At 35.3% G+C, this 25,569-nt stretch overlaps 1 protein-coding gene across 1 annotated transcript in view; it reads left to right on the top strand.

The window, feature by feature from the left end:
• Positions 1-24,057, top strand: part of PJA2 (praja ring finger ubiquitin ligase 2) — a 79,528-nt gene extending 55,471 nt beyond the window's left edge. Inside the window, exons 7-10 of the mRNA XM_081230859.1 lie at positions 3,740-3,851; positions 17,706-17,820; positions 18,194-18,315; positions 20,895-24,057. Coding sequence (XP_081086985.1) covers positions 3,740-3,851; positions 17,706-17,820; positions 18,194-18,315; positions 20,895-21,020 — 475 coding nt within the window. The 3' untranslated portion in view covers positions 21,021-24,057. The remainder of the gene's footprint in view (positions 1-3,739; positions 3,852-17,705; positions 17,821-18,193; positions 18,316-20,894) is intronic.
• The last annotated feature ends 1,512 nt before the right edge of the window (positions 24,058-25,569 follow it).

Genomic DNA, 25,569 nt, shown 5'->3' with positions numbered 1-25,569 from the left:
CGCACGGGCTTAGTTGCTCCGCGGCACGTGGGATCTTCCCGGACCAGGGCTCGAACCCGTGTCCCCTGCATTGGCAGGCGGATTCTTAACCACTGTGCCACCAGGGAAGCCCTCACATAAAAATTTGAAGGTATAGTCGAGGTCTGTATTGAACAAAATTTAGCTTGAATTTGAAAACTTCTAATTCATTGATGATCTTTCTGGATATGGCTGTTGTATTAAGATTTTAGAGACATTGCTGATTGTTCTAAAATTGGGGAGCTTCAAAGTACTTTTTTTTTAATATGGAAAACAATTTAGCATTGATTTTAAGACAAAATTTTTGAAGGTTACTGTTCTGAATTTTGTCTAGATATGGCAACACCTCCTTATTTGCTTTTGTGGTACTCTATTCAATTTATATGGTAGTAGCTAAATGTTGATAAGGTGAAAATGTGATTTGATTTTCATATTAAAATAGCATGTCAGGGGCTTCCCTGGTGGTGCAGTGGTTGAGAGTCCGCCTGCCAATGCAGGGGACACGAGTTCGTGCCCCGGTCCGGGAAGATCCCACATGCCACGGAGCGGCTGGGCCTGTGAGCCATGGCCGCTGGGCCTGCGCGTCCAGAGCCTGTGCTCCGCAACGGGAGAGGCCACAACAGTGAGAGGCCCGCGTACCGCAAAAATAAATAAATAAAATAGCATGTCATTTTGACAACTAAAAGGAATAGCCATGACAAACAGCAGCAATTCTTATCTAAAGCCCAAATTTGAGACACTTTCTTTTCAGTTTTGCCACTGCTTAGGAAAAAAATTAAAGCCCTTTGGCTTTTTTATTTTAGCTTAAAGGAAAACGGAAAAAGTCCTCTATCAAAAGTTTGTTTGTTTATTTGTTTTGATTAAGTCACAGAAATATTGTAGAATAACCAGAGAATATTTCATAGATTAGTGTGGTAGGAGTTGATGTGGAGAAAACATAGATTTTGGATTTAGACATATCCCAAATGTACCATTTATTTATTCTTTGATAACAACTTAAGCTTTCTCTTGGTTAGAAATTGGAGTTATAATTATTACTTTTTAATAATTACTAACCTAATAAGAAATCAGGGTTGTAATAATTAACCTAATAAGATTGTGAGAAATTAATTCTTTGTGGATATAACCATGCTTTAATAATAGAATTTTTAAACTTTTTTGAAATTATTTCAGACTTACTGAAAAATGGCAAAAGTAGTACAGAAAATTCCCATATATCTCTAAGATTCCCTGAATGTTAACATTTACCACATTCATGTTACCATTCTTTCTTTCCTTTCTTTATATTCATATTTTTTTCTGACGCATTTATGTGTAAGTTGCAAACATGATGCCTCTTCACTCATAAATAGCCTAGAATGAATTTCATAAAAACAAGGATATTTTCTTATATAGCATAATAAAATTGTCAAAATGAGGAAATTAATATTGATACAGTACCATTATCTAATCTACAGACCTATTCAAATGTCTATAATTGTCCCAGTAATGCCATTTTTGGTCCAATCCAAGACCACCATGTTAGTTAACATGTTTCTTTAGTTTCTTTTAATCTGGAATATTTCCTCAGTCTTCTTTGTCTTTTATAACTTTGACATTTTTGAAAGTACAGGCCAGTTATTTTGTAGAATGTCCTTCAGGTTGGTTTTGTCCAATGTCATAATTAGATTTGAGTTACACATTTTTAGCAGGAATACCATAGAAACAATGTTCTGTTCTCAGTTCATATCAGAAGGCACATGGTGTCGAATTGTCCCATTACTGATGATGTTAATTCTGATCACTTGGTAAAGGTTTTATCTTTCAGATTTCATCACTGTACAGTTGCCATTTATAACTTTATATAAGCATCTAGTGGGAAGATAACCTTTCAAACTATCAAGCTTCCATATACTAGTTTTAGTGTCCTTGGTGATTGTTGTCTGAGACAGTTATGACCATGGTGTTTACCAAATGAATGATACTAGAATTTTTAATATTAGCTGATTATTCTTAAGTTACCAAATTACAACCATGCTCTGAGTGTCTAGATTTGTTTAGCCTAGAGAAGAAAAGAATTATTGTGGGATAGTTGACTCCAATAATTTGAAGGAGTTTTCTGCAAAGGGAAAGTGGGCATAGTTTGTGTTGCTTCAGCAGGCAGAACTAGAGCACTTACTTCACATAAGCTTCAAACTTCTATTAGGGCTCTCCCATACAGCATGCACCTGCTTAGAAAGCGGTATGTTTTCCACATGGAGGAAATGGTTCTACTGTTTCTTGAATGCTCTGGTGCCATCTCTGTGCAAGGCACCTGTGTGCATCTACTTATTTAATTTGTTTTACAGATAAACAGTAACAGTTAAATAATATTTTCATACTGTTTAACCATGACTCAGTTAAATGTGACATTAAATTCTTATCTGACTCCAAGACTCTTCCTCTTTGCACTACATTTCACTGATAGATGAATGAGTTCTAGTATTGCAGAGGAGGTTTATTCAGTAACCTTAGTTTTAATTCTAATTCTAAAATCTGTGATTATATGAAAATGTCTGTTCCTTTGTACCATGTGATGTCTGCTGATTTCTAGATACTACTAAGCTTTAATATATTCTTCATAGGAGTACTTCTGTATCTCTGGGCAATAGATTTGTAATTTTAATGGTGGCAGAAAGATTGACATCATAACTGTTTTGAGCTAGCATGTGTAACTGGATTTTTCTGACTATGATATTCAGTTTCTGATAGAAATGCGGAAGCCAACAGAAGTTTTCCTTTAGGTAGACAAAATAAGCTCAGTTTTGGAGATCTTGGATTTGAGGTGGTAGGAGTTCATTGAGGTAAAGTGCCCCACAGAAAACTAAAAATGTAGGTCAAGAACTCAAGAGGGATTTTGGAATTAGAGGTTTAGGAATTATCTGTAGAAAGGATAATTGAAGGGGTGGACTTGAATGTAATTGCCAAGGGATCAAGATTTAGAAAGAAGAGGACTGAGGAAATACTTATGTTTTCTGAATCTTGAAATACTTAGTATTTCTAAGACTAGAGAAAAAGGAGGAATCCATATATATGTAGGCATGGAGGAAGCAGATAAGGACCAGATTAAGACATAATATTTTTCTTCAAGGGGCTTACAACCCTTCAGAAAAAAAAATAATAAAAATGAGCAGTTAGGAGCTAAATCTTTTTCAAACTGAATAATAAGGGAGGAGCCCTAGTTTTTAGAAGAATAGAAGAGAGATTAATGAGATAAACTTGAGAAAATAAAATTTTCTTAAGCCTGAAGTAATTAAGCAGTACAAGGTAAGAGAAGAAAAAGTGGCTTTGACCAATGATAGAATTAAAATAAATGCAGTATTCTTAACATGTTCTCACCTAAATTTAGATTGGAAACTAAAATAAAGGGGAAAGATATGGTAAAGAATTAGGAGGGAAAAAGTACTACCTTTATCCCAGCCATAAACAGTTCCCAGAGCTAGAACTAGAAACAGAGAATTTTCTTACAAACTTTGTGCAGTGAGTGTGGCAGCCTATTGGGACTGGGAATGGTATCTTACCTCCTTATGCTTAGCATTTAACTCTTCTGTTGGGTTCTTCCTGTCCCTCACCCCATGAGATTTATATTAAAATATTTTAAGGTTTTCTGCTTGTAGCATCTTTATTGGCTTTTCAGTATGCTAATATAATTATGTCTTCACTATAAAGGTTTCCCAAATCATGGTTGTACTTTTTTTTCCAGCCTGTTTGACGGCTTTGCAGATGGACTAGGAGTTGCTGAAGCTATTTCTTATGTGGACCCTCAGTTCCTCACTTACATGGCACTAGAAGAACGCTTAGCCCAGGCTATGGAGGTATTTTAGTGCTTATTTTAGTGCTCTGGTACCCATATATAGGTTGGTGGGATGCCAAGTGATAAAAATTAAAGGTTTCTTTAACTGCTTTTAAGAAAAGGTGAATAATTTTCTTATCAATTTAATAACAATTACTGAATAGTGATTCAGTATATGTATAGAAATTGTACTTGACATCCTGCCAATTTGCCTAAAATTACAATATTTTCCAGTTTTTACTACAGAATGTAAAGTGTTTGTTTTCCTTGCATTTAGAAAATGTTCTTCCTCTATAGAATTACTGTATACAGGTCTGTGAATCTGAATATTTTATACACACACACAGGTATATTTGTTAAATGCAATTAAAGATCTCTAAAGATATATTACAAATCACTTCCCTTTTTTGGTTCTTAAGGCTTCTAAATCTATCTAGCTGCTTACTGTAGTTAGAAAAGTTATTCCCTCTCATCCCCATACACATACACAGGTTAATAAATGTGGCGCATTTGGTGCCTGTTTGTCTTGCCTTCTTTGCTTTATTTGACCAAAACACAAAAACTTGTTCATAATTGTATTTGCCTATGGTCAAAAGCCCAAGCATTTTCATGTTTGGGAACTTCCACTGCACTAGTGGATTTTGTTGTAAGAAGTCTTCCTTTAAATCACTATTTCCACAGTGATTTCCAAAGTAGAGGAACAGTAATAACGTGAATGAGTCAAAAGTGAGAGAACAAAAATGAAAGAGGGAACTTTCAGGAACAGTGTAATACCATTTTATCTTGAAATGTTATGAGATTAGAAAGCCTAGTTTAGATTTATAAATTAGGTATTAGGTAGATAGAGAGATCCAGACCTATTTATCTACACACACATACGCATGCACAGGTACACACACAAGTTAGCTCTGCATTGGCATCACTTTTTTAAGTGTGTGTAATCTTCCATGGAGATCATTGCTGTCAATTATGCATTATAGTGTATGTTTTTCTCAAACTGACCATAGCAGAAATACTATGTGTCATGGTGATCATTTTGAAATGTATAGAAATATCAAATCACTATGTAGTATAACAAACTAATACAGTGGGGTAAGTCAGTTATACTTCAAAAACAAACTCAGGAAAAGAGATCAGATTTGTGGTTACTAGAGGCGGGGGATTGGGGAGAGGGGGAATTGGATGAATGTAGTCAAAAGGCATAAACTTTCAGTTATAAGATAAATAAGTACTAGGGATGTAATGTGCAACATGATAAATGTAATTAACACTGCTGTATATTATATATGAAAATTGTTGAGAGAGTAAATCCTAAGAGTTCTCATCACAATGAAATAACTTTTTTTCTATTTCTTTAATTTTGCATCTATATTGAGATGATGGGTGCTCACTAAACTTACTGGGATAATCATTTCATGGTGTATGTAAGTCACATCATTATGCTATATATGTTAAACTTACATGGTGCTGTATGTCAATTATATCTCAATAAAACTGGGAGAAGAAAAAGAAAAATACCATGTACTAGACGAAAAGTCAGAATATCATGAGACAGGATAATACACTTAGGACTTTTCCCAGATTATATAACTTGCCTTGCCAAATTCGGACACATGGGAAACAGTGGCACAGCATGATAACCTGCATCAGGAATAGAATATATAAAGATTAAGGATCACTAACTTCCTTGAGTTAAAGACATTTTAAGTGACCACATGGAATATACATCAATATTAGAGTCTGGTTTCACAGTGGTTAAATAGTTTGTTTCCATTATTATGCTCATGGTTTATGATTCCTACAATATGGAGATGTCTTTATAAAGAAGTTTTGAAAATTAGAAGTTTTATCATTTATTACTAATGGGAACTGTGACATTTGATTGGCATCTTGAAAGAAGAGTGAGAGAGACTGGTCATGAGAGGTCATGCTAGATGAAGGCATTAGCAGAGTAGACAAAGACAAGAGGAAGGAAAGAATGTAGTATATCCAGGGAACATAGAGTCTCCACGTTGTTGCCTCCTGCTCTCAGGAACCCAGTGGCACTGCCACTTTCAGTTGTTCTTAGCCATCTATCCTTCTGTTTCAGATTAATAGCATTAAATGTCTCCCTTTCTCTGCAGCATAACAGCTTCTTCAGATTTAGTGCTCAGCTTTATTTTATTTGAATTTGATTGAGACATGCTTCTCTCCTAGAGAATCAATACAGTTCCTTCTTCCTATCACTCTCTAGAAATCTTTATTTTTCTAGCATTCACTTATTCATTTTGAAAAATGAAACAAATAATTTATAATTTAGGATTTTTCCTTTTAAATTTAACACTAACATTCTTTAAATAAAGCAAAAACAAGTAATAAGACAAACTGAGTGCTCTGATTTGTTTTTTTTCTCAGCAGCCCTATCTCTTTCTGTCAGTGGTTGTTTTCATTTCTATTATTTTTCCAGTACTAGGCTGTTCTTTCTTTTCAGGTAGTAGATACTGGTGAATATATTGACAATAAACATTTGCCTCATATCTCTGTCTCAGATATGAGGGCAAAATATTTAAGATATTTAACTGTTTGAAAAAATGATTTTAAAGCTTTGTACTCACTCCCAAAGAAATCTTGGAAAAAAAAAAAAGTACTCCTTTGCACATCTTTATGTTGACATCTAAAATTTTTTGGCATAAATCCTAAGTAATATTATTTACCCTATTATATCACTTTTGCAATAAAAATATGTTCAGGAATTTAAATGTAAAAAAAATTGGTTTAGATTGAGTATAAAACTGTTTGTTGTGTCTGGTGATCAAAAACGAACTGTTGGGCTTCCCTGGTGGCGCAGTGGTTGAGAGTCCACCTGCCGATGCAGGGGACACGGGTTCGTGCCCCAGTCCGGGAAGATCCCACGGACCGCGGAGCGGCTGGGCCCGTGAGCCATGGCCGCTGAGCCTGTGCGTCGGAGCCTGTGCTCCGCAATGGGAGAGGCCACAACAGTGAGAGGCCCATGTGTACCAAAAAAAAAAACAAAACAAAAACGAACTGTTATAAAATCTGATAAATAATTACTTAAACGTAAAGTAAAATTTTACTAGAAATGCATCTCTTAATGAGATAGAAGCTTTTTTCCCTTGCTGATTACTTTGTGAGTGAATTTTATTCCTAGAATGAGGCATAATTCAGCATGAACTTTATTTCTGTTTTTTATCTGTATGAATGTAGATTGAAAAACCTTATTCAAATAAGTAAATTGGTAGGGATGGAAGGAGTTTATCATAGCATTGTCACTGAATTCTTCTCATATATTTACCAAAATCATAAAACTTGGCAAGTTGTTTAGATACTCCTTCTATTCTTTTTTAAAGTAGAAAATTGGAAGCCATCTACAAAGATTTGTTATCAGTCATTATAGTTCATTTTGACCCCAGTATTTCAGATTGCCCCTTTGAATGGGGAAGAAGTATGCTTTTATTTATAAAGTGGAAAAACGGTGAGTATAAAAATGAATGTGGGAACAGGAGAGCCAGCTGGATACTGTGACTGCAGGTGCATTGTTAGGCAGATTCCTTTGAGGAAAGATTACATAAGAAAGTTAATTGAAATTGAGTCTCTTAAGACTTTCCATGCCCCGTGGACCCCTAGGAAAGTCTTTACGTATTTACAGAGTATTTCATTTACACTAAGGTGTAGGCCTTAGGAAGATAGTACGTGAGGTAAGCGCATAGGCTTTTGAGTTAGATTGATTCTTTTAGACTATGTGACCTTGGATAGTTCACTCAACCTCTTTAAGCGTCAGGTCCTCATCTACGAAATGGGAATAACAAAATTTACCTCATGGGTTATTGTGAGATTGTGTTAAATCACTTAGCAAAATACTTGGTGCCATGGTAAGCTCTCAGTAAATGGATATATTCAAAGATACATTCAAGTTAGCAGTCAACCAAGTGGTAATCATCTAGCAAATCTGGATTCAGTGGTCATTCAAAATCAGTATTAAATCATTTGTTGTAAGTGTTCATTCTTTAAAAACTAAATTATGTTTTATTCTTTAGAAACTAGATTTTGTGCTGACAAAATCTTTAAAACTAGATGTATTTAAAACTAGATGTATTCCAATTGGGCTGTTTAGGCCATCTAGTTGTCTTCCTGTCACTTGGACTAACATTTGAATAAATATTGTACTAAGTTATAGACAGATTTTTATGGATTTTCATAGCAGTGGCTATAAAATTGTCTCTCTTGCTCTTGTTGCTTATAAGTGATCCCAGATCACCTTAAATATATGTCAGTACCAAGGCAATAAATTATTTTTACATATATTGAAATTTCAGGTATTTATTAGCACTGCAAATATGCAGATAGTCTTCAGAAAGGAATAAGGAACCCATTGACACAAACATGTATTAAAGCATAGTTAGCCTGGAATAACCTACCCAAGTGGATCTTCCTGTAAATAGTATCCCTTCTTTTTGTTTATGTGTAGCCAGATAAGTTCTTGCAGAGTCTGCCTTGAGAAGTACATAGGGAATTAGAGGAGATTCATGATTATAGCTACAGTTATTCATGAGACAGAAGGGACAAATAATAGGCTCTTACTTTCCATTTCCTATCTCCTGATGGGAAAGTTTAATATAAAGAGTTATTAACTGTACCAGGGGATTAGAGTAAAAAGTGATCATTTAATAACAAATAAAGATCATTCTAAAGAATATAGAAAAAGTACACATAAGGAACAGCTACCACCCAGGATCACCTAAGGAGGAGTTCACACTCTACTCCAGGGCTGGGATCCATACCTTGATGGAGATGGCATAGCTGTGGCTCACCGAATAGCTGAGAAGTCACTGTGATACTGGGGTGGCAGAACTTGCTAAAAAATCAGCCCTGTAGGGTGATGTCTAACTTGAAACCCTCTACTAAAGAACTGTCCAAGGTGGGTGCTGGAGGAAGCTACTGGCCACGTGCATTGCAAGAGCTAGATGCTGGAGAAGCTGTGCACATTGCAGGAGTCTGGTGCTGGAGAAAGCTATGCATGCCGCAGAAGCCTGTCAAGGCTTCTCACCAGGATCAGAAGCAAAGCCCTTTTCCTCCTTCACTGTCTCTTCAGCATCCTCCATGAACAAAGCTTAACATCATGACAACTGTCAGAGGGGAATATATTTAAATGGCCCAAATCCATTTTCACAGAGCTTACAAAAACAGTGAATTTAGATCTGAGAAGCAATAATTGATTATTGGAACAGTCCGTATTTTTGACTACTTGGATTCTGTATACACCTTTCTACACACATTTCAACTGCCATCCAACAACAGTACAGCTATATTTCTACCTAACAAGATACAGCTATTCTAACAAAAGAAGAAGTTTTCACCTTTTCCCCAGAATGAACAGATGAACAGTCCCAAGAGTCATTGTATTCATCGCTGGCTATATTAATTACTTCATAAATTGTCAGTCATACTGAATATACTCTTATATAAAGATTAAATTGTAAAGTTGACTGCTGTATAAAATGGGAAGGACAGAAAAAAAGAAAATTGTTCGTAGATACAGATAAATATATACATATAACAAGCAAATAGAAAATATGCAAAGCTACTAGTCCTTGTTTCTGTATTTGGTCACCGGCTGTAATTCATAGCTATAGTGTCTTTCGTCCTTATTTTCTCTGTCATCAGCAAGAAACTCACCTGGTTGGGATTCTTTACTTGGTGGTGTGACCCAAGAGTCTGTGTCCTCAATCATCCTGCCTTTTTTGGCTGCTGTAGTTTTCTGGTAACTTTATACTGTTGGGCATAGAAGTACTAAGAGATGTATACTCTATACTTGAAATTATCACAGGATTTTCAAGTAGAGGAAGGCTGGTTTGTGGAGGGTAAGCTACTCCTACTGGTAGAAGGAGGCTCAGAGTGACATGGGGATTCAAAATAGTCAGTTTCATCTGAGTTCAACCAGATGTGCCCATTCTAAGTCTCAGAATCCTTTTTTTTTAATCAATCAGTGATATAACTTTTGAGAAACTTGATTGAGAATTAATTTAATTTAACATGTATGTTTGATTTTCAGAAGTAAGAGATTTTTTTAAGGGCTATCATGGACATGCTCTGGTTCTCATACTGTGCTTCACTTTGAGAGTTAAGGGCCCAAGTCTGTTACTTTCTCTTTGTAAGTGTGCGGGAGCGCTCAGAAGGATCCATCCCACATCACAGTTTTTATAGTCATCATTATTGCCATTAGATCAGGTGCAGCAGCCACCTGGGTTCCCAAGACATGTGCTTTAGTTGGCACTTCATTGTGTTCACCCACAGTGATAGTTTAATTTTGATGCCACTGAAGACCATGGATTGATAGCATCCCTCTTCAGTTGGTAAAGAGCTCAGCAGTGAGCTCAAGCCCAAAAGCTCAACCAAACCAATCCCATTCTTACTTCATGGAATCATGCCTGATACCAGTTCTGTATCAGTCTGAGCTCAGTCACAGGGAGAAAACAATTAATTTGAACGGGGTAAGTTTAGTATAAAGAATTACTAACTATAGTTAGGCTACTAGGAAGTAAAGTGAATTCTAAAGAATATAGGAATAGCAGATTTAAGGAATAGCCTTAGGGCTGGGATGAAGCACTCTACCTCCCCACCCCCCAGGGCTGAGATCTAGGCTGTGTTGAAGGGGACACAACCATGGCTCTTAGAGAAGTGTTTATGCTATTATGCTGGCAGAACTTGCTGGAAATCTGCCCTCTGGATCTTGGCAAAAACCTACCTTTGGAGTGCTAAAGAAACTATTCACAGGGAAGAGACTAACTGGAAGCGCTCCTGCTACAAAACCACCCAAGATGCGTGCCAGGGGAAGCTGCTGGCCACCTTATACTGCAGCTGTCAGGCACTGGGGAAACTGCATGTGCTACCGGATCCAGGTGCTGAAGAAACCTTTCATCATGCTGAAGGAACCTGGTGCAGAAGTCATCTGTGCTCCAGAAGCCCACAACAGGGAAGCCTCACATACTGCTCCCAACAAGCGTACTAGAACTAAACAGCCCATTCCTCCTGTGATGTCTCTCCCAGCACCCTCTCCTGCAGAGCCTAAGATCATGGTAGCTGACAAAGGAAAAATATTTAAAGGGCCCAGATCTATTTTCACGGGACGGAAATGAAAGGTGACTTTGTCAGAGGCAATAATTCTATTACTGGCACACTGTTTTTCTTTTTGCAATATCTATCTACAAATCCAGAGTCAAATTTGGTGTTCAATGTTATTAACTATGTTTATTAACTTTTATTACAGTGATTTTTTTTTGCTCGCTCTTTTTTAGTCCTGACTTTGCTTTGGCCTTGGCCCTATCCTTTATTGTAAGTCATCTCAAATCCTTTTTGGAAAGACAGTTGCTAAAATATCTTGGCTAGATCTTGAGGAGTATACAAAAGATTATGTTTGCCATCCAAGAGAACACAATGTTAGCCATCAGGCAGAATCCTATTCCTACCTAGGAAGCCTAGTTTGTTTATTTTTTATTGTGGTAACAGACACATAATGTAAAATTTACTATTCTAACTACTTTTAAGTATATAGTTAAATGTCATTATACATAAACAATTAACCACATTCCCTCCTTTCCTGATCCTGTGGCAACCATCATTCTACTGTTTATCTTATGAATTTTACTACCTTAGGTACCTCATATCAGGTATACAATATTTATCCTAATGTAGCTGGCCTATTTCACTTAGCATAATGCCTTCAGTGTTCATCCTTGTTTTAGCATGTGTCAGAATTCCCTTCTTTTTCAAGGCTGAATTCTACTCCATTGCATGTGTATACCACATTTTTCCAGCTTTATTGGGATGTATTTGACATGTAACATTGTGTAAGTTTAAGGTGTACAGTGTGTTGATTTGATACACATTTATTGTGAAATTATTATCACAGTAGGGTTGTTAACCTCCATCACCTCACATAATTACCATTTTTTTCTTGTGGTGAGAACATTTAAGATTTACCCTCTTACCAACTTTCAAGTATATAATACAATTTGTTATCTATAATCACTTTGCTACCTTGGATCCCCAGAACTTACTCATCTTATAACTGGAAGTTTGTACCCTTTGACCCATAACTGCCCATTTCCCCCAACTCCCAGTCTCTGGCAACCACCATTCTACTCTCTGTTTCTATGAGTTCACCTTTTTTAGATTCCACGTATAAGTTATATTATACAGTATTTGTGTTTCTCTCTCTGACTTATTTAACTTAGCATAATGCCCTCAAGTTTCATCCATGTTGTCACAAATGGCAGGATTTCCTTTTTTCTCATGGCTAAATAATATTCCATTTTATAGATAGATAGATAGATAGACAGATCTATACACACACACACACCACACCTTCTTTATCCATTCATTCATAAGTGGATGCTTAGGTTGTTTCTATATCTTAGCTATTGTGAATAATACTGCAGTGAAGATCCTGATTTTATTTCCTTTAGATAACTATCAAGAAGTGGGGTTGTTGGATCATATGATAGTTCTATTTTTAATTTTTGGGGGGGAACTTTCTGCTGTTTTCCATAGTGGCTGCATCAATTAACATTCCCACCAACAGTGCATGAGGGTTCCCTTATCTCCACAGCTTTACCAACACTTTGATTTCTTGTCTTTTTCATGATAGCCATTCTAACAGGTGTGAGGTGGTATCTCATTGTGGTTTTGATTTGCATTTCCCTGATGATTAGTGATATTGAGCATCTGTTAATGTACCTGTTGGCCTTTTGTATGTCTTCCTTGGAAAAATGTCTATTCAGTTCCTCTGCTCATTTTTTTATTGTTTGTTTTTTAGCTCCTTTGTTTTTAGTTCCTTACATGTTTTGAATATTGATCCCTTATCAGATACATGATTTGTAAATATTTTGTCCCACTTTGTAGCTAGGCTTTTCATTTTGTTGATTGGTTTTTTTTCCAATGCAGAAGCTTTTGAGTTTATTGTAGTCCACTTATTTATTTTTGCTTTTGTTGCTTATGCTTTAGTTGTCACATTCAGAAAATCATTGCCAAAACCAATGTCAAGGAACTTTTTCTCAGTATTTTCTTCTAGGAGTTTTATAGTTTCAGGTCTTATGTGTAAGTCTTTATTCCATTTCAAGTTAATTTTTGTGAGTGGTGTAAGGTAGGGGTTCAGCTTTATGCATGTGATTATCCAGTTTTCCCAGTACCATTTATTGAAGAGATTATCCTTTCCCCATTGAGTATTCCTGGCTCCCTTATCAGTTGTTCGTATTTGCCAGGGTTTATTTCTGGTCTCTCGATTCTGTTATTTGATCTATATGTCTGTTTTTATGACAGTACCATACTGTTTAATTTCTATAGTTTTGTATACAGTTTGAAATCAGGAAATGTGATGCCTTCAGCTTTGTGTTGTTTGCTCTGGCTATTCAGGATCAGGATCTTTTGTGGTTCTGTACAAATTTTAAGATTTTTTTCTATTTCCGTGAAAAATGCCATTGGAATTTTGATAGGGATTGCATTAAACCTGTATATTGCTTTAGGTAGTATGGACATTTTAACATATATTTTAATTCTTCCAATCCATGAACATGGGATGTCTTTGCATTATTCATGTCTTCTTTCAGTAAAGTGGTATAGTTTTCAGTTTACAGATCTTTCACCTCTTTGCTTGAGTTTATTCCTAAGTATTTTATTAAATTTTTTATGCTGTCACGAATGGGATTTTTTAAAATTTCTTTTTCAGATATTTTATTATTAATGTATAGAAACACAAGTGATTCCTATATGTTGATCTTGTATCCTGCAACTTTACTGAATTTGTTGATTAGTTCTAACTTTTTTTGTGTGTGTGTGGAGTCTAGGAATTTCTATATATATAAGATCTTATCTGCAAACAAAGACACTTTTACTTCTTCCTTTCCAATTTGATGCCTTTTGTTTATTTTTCTTGCCTGATTGCTTTGGCTAGGATTTCTGTACTATGTTTAATAGGAGTGGTGAGAGTGGGCACCCTTGTCTTGTTCTTGATTTTAGGGGGAAAACTTTCCACCTTTCACTGTTGATTATGATGTTAGCTGTGGGCTTTGTGTGCCTTTATTATGTTGAGGTATGTTCCTTCTATACCCATCTGTGAAAAGTTTTTATCATGAAAGGATGCTGTGTTTTGTCAAATGAGTGTTTTCTTTTTTCTTTTTCTTTTCTTTTTTTTTTTTGCATCTATTGGGATTATCATATGCTTTTTATTTTTTCATTTTACAAATGTGCTGTATCATATTTATTGATTCATATGTGTTGAACCATCCTTGCATCCCAGGGATAAATATCACTTGATCATGGTGTGTGATCCATTTATGTGCTGTTGAATATGGTCTGTTACTATTTTGTTGAGGATTTTTGCATCTATGTTCATCAGGATTATTGGGCTGTAACTTTCTTTTCTTGTACAGGCATACCTCGGAGATATTGCGGGTTTGGCTCCAGACCACCGCAGTAAAGTGAATATCACAATAAAGCAAGTCAACAAATTTTTTCATTTCCCAGTGCATATAAAAAGTTATGTTTACACTATACTTACTCTATTAAGTAGGCAATAGCATTATGTCTAGAAAAACAATGTATATACCTTAATTTTTAAATACTTCATTGCTAAAAAAGCTAACCATCATCTGACAATGCAAGGTTGCCACAAACCTTGAATTTGTAAATAACACAATATCTGTGAAGCGCAATGAAGCAGAACTCAATGAAGCAAGGTATGCCTCTTGTGTCCTGAACTGGCTTTGCTATCACAGTAATGCTGGACTCATAAAATGAGTTTGGGAGTGTTCCCTCCTCCTCTTGATAGAGTTTGAGAAGGTTTGGCATTAATTCTTTAAATGTTTGGTAGAATTTCCCAGGGAAACCATCTGCTCCTGGGCTTTTCTTTTGGGGGAGATTTTTGATTACTGATTCATTCTCCCTACTTGTATTGGTCTGTTCAGTATTTCTGTTTCTTTATGATTCATTCTTGGTAGGTTTTATGTTTCTCTTCTAATATATCCAATTTGTTGGTGTACAGTTATTCATGATAGTCTCCTCTGATACTTTGTATTTCTGTGTTATCAGTTGTAATGTCTCCTCTTTCATTTATTATTTTATTTGGGTCTTCTGTCTTTTTTTCTTAGTATAATTAAAGGCTTGTCGATGTTATTTTTTCAAAAAAAACAGGTGTTAGTTGGTATTTTCTATTTTTCTGGTCTCTACACTTACTTCTGCTCTGATCTTTGTTACTTCCTTCCTCCTGATAACTTTCAGCTTAGTTTATTTTTCAGATATTTTGAAAAAAAATTTCAAACTATTTTCTACTTCCTTGAGTTGTAAAGTTAGGTTGTTTGGTATATTTCCTTTTTCTTAATGTAGGCATTTTTTTTTGCTATAAACTTCCCTCTTAGAACTGCTTTTGTTTTGTCCTGTAAGTTTTGGCATATTGTGTTTCCATTATTGTTTGTTTCAAGATATCTTCTGATTTCTTCTTTGCCTCATTGGTTGTTCAGGAGTGTGTTGTTTAATTTCTACATATTTGTGAATTTTCCAGTTTTCTTCCTATTGTTGATTTTTCATTTCTTGCCATTTTGGTCAGAAAAGATAATTGGTGTGATTTCAGTCTTCTCAAATTTGCCAAGACTTGTTTTGTGACATATATGATCTAACCTGGATAATGTTTCATGTGCATTCAAGAAGAATGTGTCTTCCGCTGCTGTTGTGTGGAATGTTCTGTAAATATCTGTTAGGTCCATTTTACCTAAAGTATAGTTCAAGTCCAATATTTCCTTTTTGTTTTCTGTCCGGATGATATCTCCATTATTGAAAGTGAAATATTGAACTCCCCTAATATCATATTGTTGTCTAATCTCACTTCAGATCTGTTTTTATTTGCTTAATATATTTAGGTGCTCTTTTTTGTGGTACATATTCGTTTATGATTGTTGTATTCTCGATGAGTTGATTCTGTATCATTGTATAATAATCTTCTTTGCCTCTTTTTACCATTTTTGGCTCAAAGTCTCTTTTGTCTGATGTAAGTATAGCTGCCCCTGCTTCCTTTGGTTTCCACTTGAAAGGAGCGTCTTTTTCCATCCCTTCACTTTTGAGCCTGTGTGTTTCCTTAAAGCTGAAGTGAGTCTCTTACAGGCAGCATGTAGTTGGGTCTTGTTTTTTTTTTCCATTCACCACTGTATGCCTTTTGATTGGAGAATTTAGTCCATTTATATTAGCGTAATTATTGATAGATAAGAATTTACTAATGCCTTCTTATTATGTTGTCTGGCTGTTTTGTAGTTCCCTTGTTACTTTCTCCCTCTCTTATTGTCTTCTTTTGTGACTTGGTGATTTTTTTTACCTTTTGTGACTCTAATGTAGACTTTTGCTTTGTGGTTACCATGAGGTTTACATAAAACATCTTAACAGCCTACTTTATGCTGATAACTTCAATTGCCTACAAAAACTCTACCCTTTTATTTCCCCACTCTTATGTTTTTGATGTCACAGTTTACCTTTTCTTATATTGAGTATTCATTAACAAGTTATTGTAGTATAATTATTTTTAATACTCTTGTCCTTTAACATTCATTCTTAGTAAAGTGGTTAATATACTACCATATTACGATATCAAAATATTCTGAATTTGACTATATATTGAATATTTATCTTTACCAACTACATTTTGTTCATCCATTCATCTGTGGATACTCGGTGTGTTTCTACCTTTTAGATCCTGTGATTATAGGTCCTATCTGCAGTTCTAACCTAATTGTAGCCATAAGGGCTAATCAAGCCACAAAAGAATGAGGGTGACTCATACTAGATGGTCATATGATTTGCTGTTCTTTCCATTCCTGTTAGTGACTTTCTCCAGACATTTGAACTCCTAAATAAAGTTCACAATCCAGATAACCTAGGAATACAGGCATACCTCAGAGATACTGCAGGTTCAGTTCAAGAGCACTACAATAAAGCGAGTCACACAAATTTTTGGTTTCTCAGTGCATATAAAAGTTACGTTTACACTATACTGTAGTCAATTAAGTGTGCAATAGCAGTATGTCCAAAAAAATGTACATACCTGAATTAAAAAACACTTTATTGCTAAAAAATGCTAACCATCATCTTAGCCTTCAGTGAGTCATAGTAGTAACATCAAAGATCACTGATCACAGATCACCATAACAATTATAATAATATTGAAAAAGTTTTAAATATTGTGAGAATTACCAGAATGTGACACAGAGACATGAAGTGAGAAATGCTGTTGGAAAAAGTGGCACTGATAGATTTGTTTGAGCCATGGCTGCCAGAAACCTTCAATTTGTAAAAACATGCAGTATCTGCAAAGTGCAATAAAATGAGTTGTGCCAGTACTAGTGAACCAGTAATGTGGGTGTGCTGACTCTATGCTAGTAGTAGATACAGCCGTTCAGGAATGCATTATTTGCTTCCCTACCTTGAACATCTTATCTTGAACATCTTGTAATCTTGGCCACATTTTATCTTTCATGAGTTGAACCTGTCCAAAGTATTTATTTTCTTTCATGTTATTGATCTCACACATAAGCTCATAAGTTGGAAGAGGTAACCACTCTTGAAAATATAAGTATGATGGGCAAGTAAATGGTTATTGAGACAAGATAGATTTTTGTTGTACTTGTGAAAAGTAGGGATTTTTTTTTTCCTGTGTTTTTTGATTTTTTGGTTTGGTGATGGTTCCTTTTGGAAGGAGGCAAAAAGGGCAGGGACTGAAGCGAAAGAAACCAGTAGGAAGAGGATAATGGTGGATATAATTTTGGAAGATACCTTTAGAAATAGTCTTTCGTTACTGTTTTAAAAAGTGTTTCCTAACAAAGAAATGCGACTTTATTTTCAGACTGCCCTGGCACATTTAGAGTCTCTTGCAGTGGATGTTGAGGTGGCCAATCCACCAGCCAGTAAGGAGAGCATTGATGGTCTTCCAGAGACCCTTGTTCTTGAAGATCACACTGGTAAGGGCAAAGTTGATCTCTAATGTTGAACGACACTTTGCATATTCAAGTATATTACCAATGCACCTAGAAGATAAAATAGTGACTGCCAGAAACTTTCATTAGATTTTGTATGAAACCTAATTCAGACAAACTTTTACCTAGTGGAATTTTTTAATTTATCAAGTGATAGGCTGGGACAACTTTTCTACAAAAGCAATGTTTATTAAATTCCAAATTGTCATGTATTAAGCTGAAACACTTTTGCCAGTTAATTCACCAAAGTCTGGTTCTTTTGTCTTTCATAGGTATTGTCTATGAGTTAATATGTTGGTTTTCAATTTTATTAAAATTGAACTTCATGGGATTGATAAATCAAATTATTTGTTTTCAGCTATTGGTCAGGAGCAATGCTGTCCAATCTGTTGCAGTGAGTATATTAAGGATGATATAGCAACAGAGTTACCCTGTCATCATTTCTTTCACAAACCTTGTGTCTCAATTTGGCTGCAGAAGGTGAGTTGCAGATTTACTTTTTTAAAGTTAATAGTTTCTCCTACAAGTTAATGATGATAGTAGTGTCTTTTAAGCCTATTTTATTTAGCTACATACTTGTAGTAATTTTTAATTCAGTGTTTAAAATTGGTTACCTTTTAATGATTACAGATTAATGATATATCAAACTATTTTACCTTACTAACATTGTCTAAGAACAATATAGGCAAATGATTTTAGGATAAAGCTAATTAGATCTTTGATTATATCCCTGAAATTTGATGTTTTCAAGAATATCTTAAGCAAAGAAGTCTTTAGGACTACTCAGAGTACTATAACAGTGTACAGATATTCTGCTAATATGAGATGGTATCTTTAAAAATGTATATGAGGAAAAGCAACAAGATCCTACCATATAGCACAGGGAACTATATTTAATATCCTGGGATAAACCGTAATGGCAAAGAATATGAAAAAGAATATATATATGTATAACTGAATCACTTTGCTATATAGCAAAAATTAACACAACATTGTAAATCAACTATACTACAAGAAAATATTTTAAAAATTAAAATGTATATGATAAATATTTAATAACCTACCAAGTACCTCCTATTCAAATTTTTATATACTGTTTTTCAATGTTTACCCAATAATTTTTAAGTATATTTGAATTACTTAAGAAAAAAAAAGTTTTACTTACATCTTCTCAGTAAATTCTATTCTTGCATAAAGGATATTTACATGCAGTTCAGTAGAAATTCCCAAATCACATTCCCAGCTTAATTACTTATGGATATGGCTCCCTTTCTTCTCTATAACCACTCCCTTCCTTCTCTCCTCTCTTACTTCCTACCCTCTCCTTTCTCCCTTCTTTTCTTTCCTTTCTCTTTCTTTGCTGTTGCTTCCCCTCTACTGCTACTTCATCTTTGTCAAAACTCTAGTTGATATCTGAAATCCAGTGCAGAAGTGTTCATGATTCCTTTATAAAATCTAAAGTTTCGGGCTTCCCTGGTGGCTCAGTGGTTGAGAGTCCGCCTGCCGATGCAGGGGACACGGGTTCGTGCCCCAGTCTGGGAAGATCCCACATGCCGCGGAGCGGCTAGGCCCGTGAGCCATGGCCGCTGAGCCTGCGTGTCCGGAGCCTGTGCTCCGCAACGGGAGAGGCCCCAACAGTGAGAGGCCTGCGTACTGAAAAAAAAAAAAAAAGTAAAAAATCTAAAGTTTCTGTCTAGGCTTTCCAGGCCTTCTGTGATCTAGTCTATCTCGTCAGATTTACTCCTCTGTACATTTACTCATGTTTGCTTAGCCTGGTGTGATCTTCCCCTTACTGTAAGAATAGATGATCTAGGTAGGTCCACTTAAATTCGACCTTTTCTATCCTTAATATCCTCTTTTATAAACTCCCACAATAGTATCAGAGCCTTAAGAAGGATCTGGTGTTGTCCATGCCTGCTCTGTGTCAGGTATCGCTGGATGATTGATGTGTGTTTTCCCATTTAATCCTAACAGTAACTCTGGGACAACTCTGGACAACTCTGGTATCCTTATTCTCATTTTCCAATCATTGTTATTCATCCAAGGTTACACAGCTAGTGTGTGGTTGATTGAGACTGCACTCACATACTTGACTCTAAAATGTTGCTCTTTTGGCCCCATCTGTAAGGGAAGTGCACAATAAATGTTTGCTGAATTAAATTCTTGAATTGTAAATATTATGTATGTTGTACAATCTTGAATTGTCATTGATTTTGCTTTAACCCAAGGTAATAATCTCTTTAGTCTGTCTCCTGTCAGGAAGCAGCTTATTGTGAAGCCTTTCCTCTAGGGAGAAGGTTTCCAAGTTCTAAATCTTTGTCACCTTCAGCAGCCTGATTTCTTCAACCTTTTTTCTATCAGGGAGATCTCCGGGAAAAAGACAAGATTTGTGAGGGGATAACATATCGCCAGATGACACATCTCTATAACCTTCCATTGGTCCTAAAATAATGTACTCCCAGTCTAACTGCTTTCCCTGTTCCACCTTCCCTCATTGATTTGTTTTATCATTTAGAAGGCACCTAACTCTCCATATCTTTTTGAAAAGGAAGTATATGGCTTATAAAGAAGGTCTGTGGTCCATCTGCTTTGACATATCTGTGCTACACTAAAGTGAGGCTTTAGTATATATGAGGAAGATCCTAGGGGGATAATTTGGTGTAATAAATATGTGAATTAATTAGGTCTCTGGTTTCTCTAACATATGCATTCAGTTCAGGTGAAGACATGCCCTGTGACTCCTTGCTCACCCTTGTAGCACCAGTGCCAAGTGGAGCATGTAGTAGACTCTTAATTAATACTCACTACATGAAAGATGAGTGACCTAAAAGATACAACCATGATTAGGAGACACTGTTTACCCTCAGAGAAGTTGAGTCTGATTGGGATGAAGAGGAAATAGCATCAAAATTTCGCCGCTCTGTACTGTGTGGATTTGAAGTTTATTTGGTTTTGTTTTTAAGTTATTTGACTTGTTTTGAGGATGATGATACTGTTTGATACTTTGTAGCAGTTAAGATCTTTCCATTGGCTGTGAACTTGTTTTTTTCTCCCCCCAGTCAGGGACGTGCCCTGTGTGCCGCCGTCATTTCCCACCTGCTGTGATGGAAACACCTGCAGCTGCTTCCTCTGAGCCTGATCATGATGCCCCACTTGCAAACGACAGTACTGCAGAAGCCCCCTAAGCCTGAACACTTGAATGAGATCGGTCTATCGAAGTAAATCTGCAGATCCTTCTAAAATATGATGTGCAAATAATTATATATATATATATTTAAAATGCTATATATAGTCTATGCCATAGTTTAGAAAGAGAATATTAACCTTTCTAAACTAAATTTAGGTTTGCAGAAAGTACTAAACATTTTCAAGCTGAATGTTGAAGTAGTGCATTCATTTTCTTTAGTTTAGTATGTTATTAATTGTAATGTCAAGCTTATCGATTAACTTTATCCAGAAGAAATAATCATCTGTGTGGCACACATTATTGGTTTTGTCTGAAGTACTGTCACTAAGTGATTATAATTAAGCTTTCCTATTTGCATCAAATGTGAAGATTGTGATCACAACAGTAGTAAAATTTCGGTTTCGTTGGAAATAAAAAAGAATTCTAAAGCATGCTTTTTCATTGGTCCCTTTGCTTTTGCTTCATCAAAACCTCTTCGTTCATAATACTGAGTGGTTTTATAAGAAGATAACCTACTCTTTCATCTTTGTTTAAAATTAGGACTTTTTAGAATGCCAAACAAAACTTCTGGCTAGAGCATCACAAAATTTTAAAATCTTAAAGGTAATCTCCTTGAAATGGTTAGGTAGTAAAATAAGTTATTATATTTGAAATGTTGGATGTGCTTAAAGTAAGGTTAGTAAAGCATATAAACAATCTCATGTGCTCAGTGCTTGGTACAGTGAGATGAATTAGATGGCCTTATGAAGTCCTTTCTATTTGGTTAAAATTATACTTGAAGGTCCAGAACACTCATGGCACATTTGTGTAATAAATTCTGGATATAGTTAAAGGCAATTTTGGCTCTGAAATATTTTGGAAAGTCTGAAAACAAACATAAAGTGTTTTAAAACACTCATTCTGTTGTATCCCGAAGGAAAATCTGAATCCTTAAAAAACTGGAAGATTAATTGTGCTGTCTTGTATAAAGCATAAAACTGATGGGGTCCAGGACAGATTTGGCCATACCTTTTTACAACATATCTAAACCTTACTATGTTATAATTTATTATTTTAAAATATTGTTGAACAAGGATTAGTCATATTACATTATCAGCCTTTGTTTCTTTACACTAATTTATTTTGGGAAAATTATTCACCTGGAACTAAAATAAAAACAAGTAGTTTCAAATTAAGCCATGGGTGAAAAAGGAATAGATTGTATGATTGCCTAGTGACTGTATGAACAGAACTGAACAGGTAACACAGTTCCGTTCTTAATTTCCTTTCTCTAAAAGAGAAAAGATGCTGACCTCACATTTATCCTCTGAAAGAGATCTGTTCACAAGCTTTTACAAAAGTGAGGAAATCAGCTTTCCTTACTTTACTTTTTTTTAATGGGAAATTTGACCCACAGGGTCATCTTTGTAATTATGTAACCAAACTAAGAGTGGGCAGCTTTCTGTTTAGGTGATCTCACCCAGTAGGCAAGTATGTATCAATATGGACATAATATTTAACTTACAGATGTGTTAGGTATCAACACCAGAGAATGATGGGTGTTAGAATGCCACATTTGAGCAAGTAAAATAGTAAAACACATAGTGAGTATACATCCATCCAAGTAGTACAATGATAATTTAGTTTAGACACATAAAAAGAATGTTTATATGGCTTCTCAAATGCAAAATTACATTTTATTTGTATAATTTCTCTGCATATTTATATTCCATCTCTTTTCTTCATTCTTAAAAATAAATGAATTTTCACTGTTGGCACATTTGAGGCTTAAATATAAGGAACATAACACTTGCATTCTAATTTTTGCATATATTGTAAATGTGTCTGGTACTTACAGCAAAATACTGTGTATCCTTTTATGGGTAAAACAAAACTGAACATTGCATGCATGTAATGTGGTGACTTTGTAATTTAGGGGTTCTTTGGGGCTTCTGTGACTTTGGAAATGCTTACATTTAAGCCTTAATGTTGCATTAGGTAGCATGTTTTCCTTCTGATGTATATAGTCACTGTTGTATAAACTAATCTTTGCTTGTTTTCTACTCTGTGATCTTTCCATACCATATTTCATTGATGATCAGTTAGTGTCAAGGAGTCAAATCAAGTTAAAATTAATTCTCATGTGTATATTGTGGAAATTGTGGCTAGTGTGATTTTTATTGTTGTTGTTTGTTTCCTTTAAATAATAATGATCAGTTGTGACACTTAGTGGTTAAACTGACATTGTTACAGATTCCTCTGTAATAAGCCACACATTATATTTAGGCAGTGTAAAGGGACCTTGGTTTTCTTCTCCGAGATAGCAGCTGTCCCAAAGAAAATATTTCTTCTTTGGCTGTTAAGATTTAGCTATTATCTGCCAGTTGTTAAGAGGTTTTGGTTCCAAATTCAACCAGCAGTGTTGAGAGCTGAACGTAAGAGAGCTGTTGTACTTTTTGCTTTCCATCTGTTTCTGCCCTTCATTCTTGGCTCCCTACTATCTGTAAACAGCTGCTATGAAGGAGAAAAGTTGAATAAGAGTTGGCTTAAAAATTCTTTTAAAAAGAAAATTGAGGTTTTAGAATTTTCATTGTAACAAGTTGATATAAGCTGAGGCTGACAAGTTAGGACACCTAAATATTGTTTGATCACGTCTTGGCTCCTTTTGAAAAAGTAAAGAATATATGAAGGTAAATTAGAAATATAAATAGTAATAAAAGTATTGTTTCTCTTATTTCTCTATTATATGTTAAGTGACTTGACCTAATAATTTTATTTTTTTAAACGTCTTCTTCTTTCTTGTAATTTGAATGCTGATATTTAAAGGTAGATCTATGTGGTTTTCTTTCGTGTTTCTTAATTGTTTTCTCTAAGCTAACTAACTCTTATTTGTGATCTGCATTTATATATAAACTGTTAAATATATGTGAACTGTTAAAATGGAATGCAAGTTTTTCAAAAGCCCAGGTCTAAACGTAATGATTTGGTTTATTGTTCTACAACTCCAATCCATCATTTTTCGTGTAAATCATAAACAATAAACAGGATATACTCAGTGGTCATTTCTAATATTTAATTGTGTAGTCTTATCACTTCTATAATGTAACCCCCTGGAGGATTTAGTGTTTATAGCAAAGTACACAGCTACTAAGGAAGTCTGGAATAGGCTCCTGAGCACATGATTTTATACTCCTTTAACTGTGATCTAAGAAGGAAAACCCTAAAAGAGACCTCAGCTGTACAAAAGTGGTTGATGGACTTCCAGAGTTGGAGCCACTCAGCACCCCTACAAGGGTTGGATTTCGTTAGAAAAGTATCACCCAAATGTTCCTATAAAGAGCACATATGTGAAGCTAGGCAGAAAGGTCCTGTCTCTTCTGTGTGGCCACCTCTTCCTGTCTTCCCTCAGGCTTCACACTTTTCTCAGATCTTGCATGATATCTATTCTAGACCAGCCTGGCATTGGCTATTTCCATCCCTCACTTAAAATGTGTTGCTCAGAACTAAACACAGTTCCTCTGTTGTCTGACTAGAGCAAGGTCCAGAAGCATTATTGCCAACATCAAAGTGATTCTCATATGACTGTTATGACTCGTATATGTTGATATTATTATCATTACCATCATTATTAGGCAAGCGTATCACATTGTTGTCTCTTGCTAAACTTCAAGATATTGCTGGTAAGCCAAGTCTGTTCCTAATAATTACTTACACAATTTCTTCTTAACCTAATTGGACTACATTCATCCTTACTAAATTTAACTTGTAAAGGTCCATATGAATTCTGATTCTTAACCTGTATCAGTCCCAATTTTGATGAAGCATGCCTTTGGTGTTTAGTGGCTTTGTCCAAGTTACTGATAAATACTGAATAGAACAGGATGAAATACAGACCCTCTTCAGAATGCCACTGTAGACTGCCCTCTAGATGACTTTGATCCACCAGTCAGTACTCTGGGTACAGTTGTTGAAGCAACTACCAGTCACTTAAGTGCTTTTGTTTCTTCATGGTTCCTAAAAGGACACCGTAAGAAATTTTGTCCTGTTTGGTCGACAGGCACTATGGAAGTAGCCTAATCTGCTAATATATTAAATCAAGAAAACAAATGAAGTTAGCTGGAAATGCTTCACTCTTAGTGAAACCATACAACCTCCTTCTCTAACTGCTCACATGCCATCTGTTAGTCTTCTCTAGAATTTGATAAGTGATCAATGTCAACCTCATTTTTCTAATTTTTGGAATCTACTTTTTTTCCTCTCAAAAATTAATGTTTGAAGTAACATGACCTTGACAAGTCACTTAATTACTCTGCTTCTGTTTTCTCTATAAAGACTGTGAATTAAAGGTTCAGTACTCCTGTTTGTGCATGGGTAAAGGTTTGAAAAAAATGTTCTTTGTTGATGTGCAAAGTCATGGGGAATAACGAAGCATCTTAATCACCTCTCAGGAGTGGAAAGAATTTGAAATGGAAACTTTATTAAATCAAAAGAAAATTTAATTAATGTCAGTTTTACTAAAAGGCTACATGCCTGGATCTGGCAGTTTATTCCATTTTGTATTCTTAGTT

This window comes from Mesoplodon bidens (assembly GCF_964165515.1).
Source record: "Mesoplodon bidens genome assembly, chromosome: 4".
Lineage (NCBI taxonomy): Eukaryota > Metazoa > Chordata > Mammalia > Artiodactyla > Ziphiidae > Mesoplodon > Mesoplodon bidens.
The sequence above is the reverse complement of the archived record's forward strand: the minus strand, read 5'-3'. Positions and strand labels throughout refer to the sequence as shown.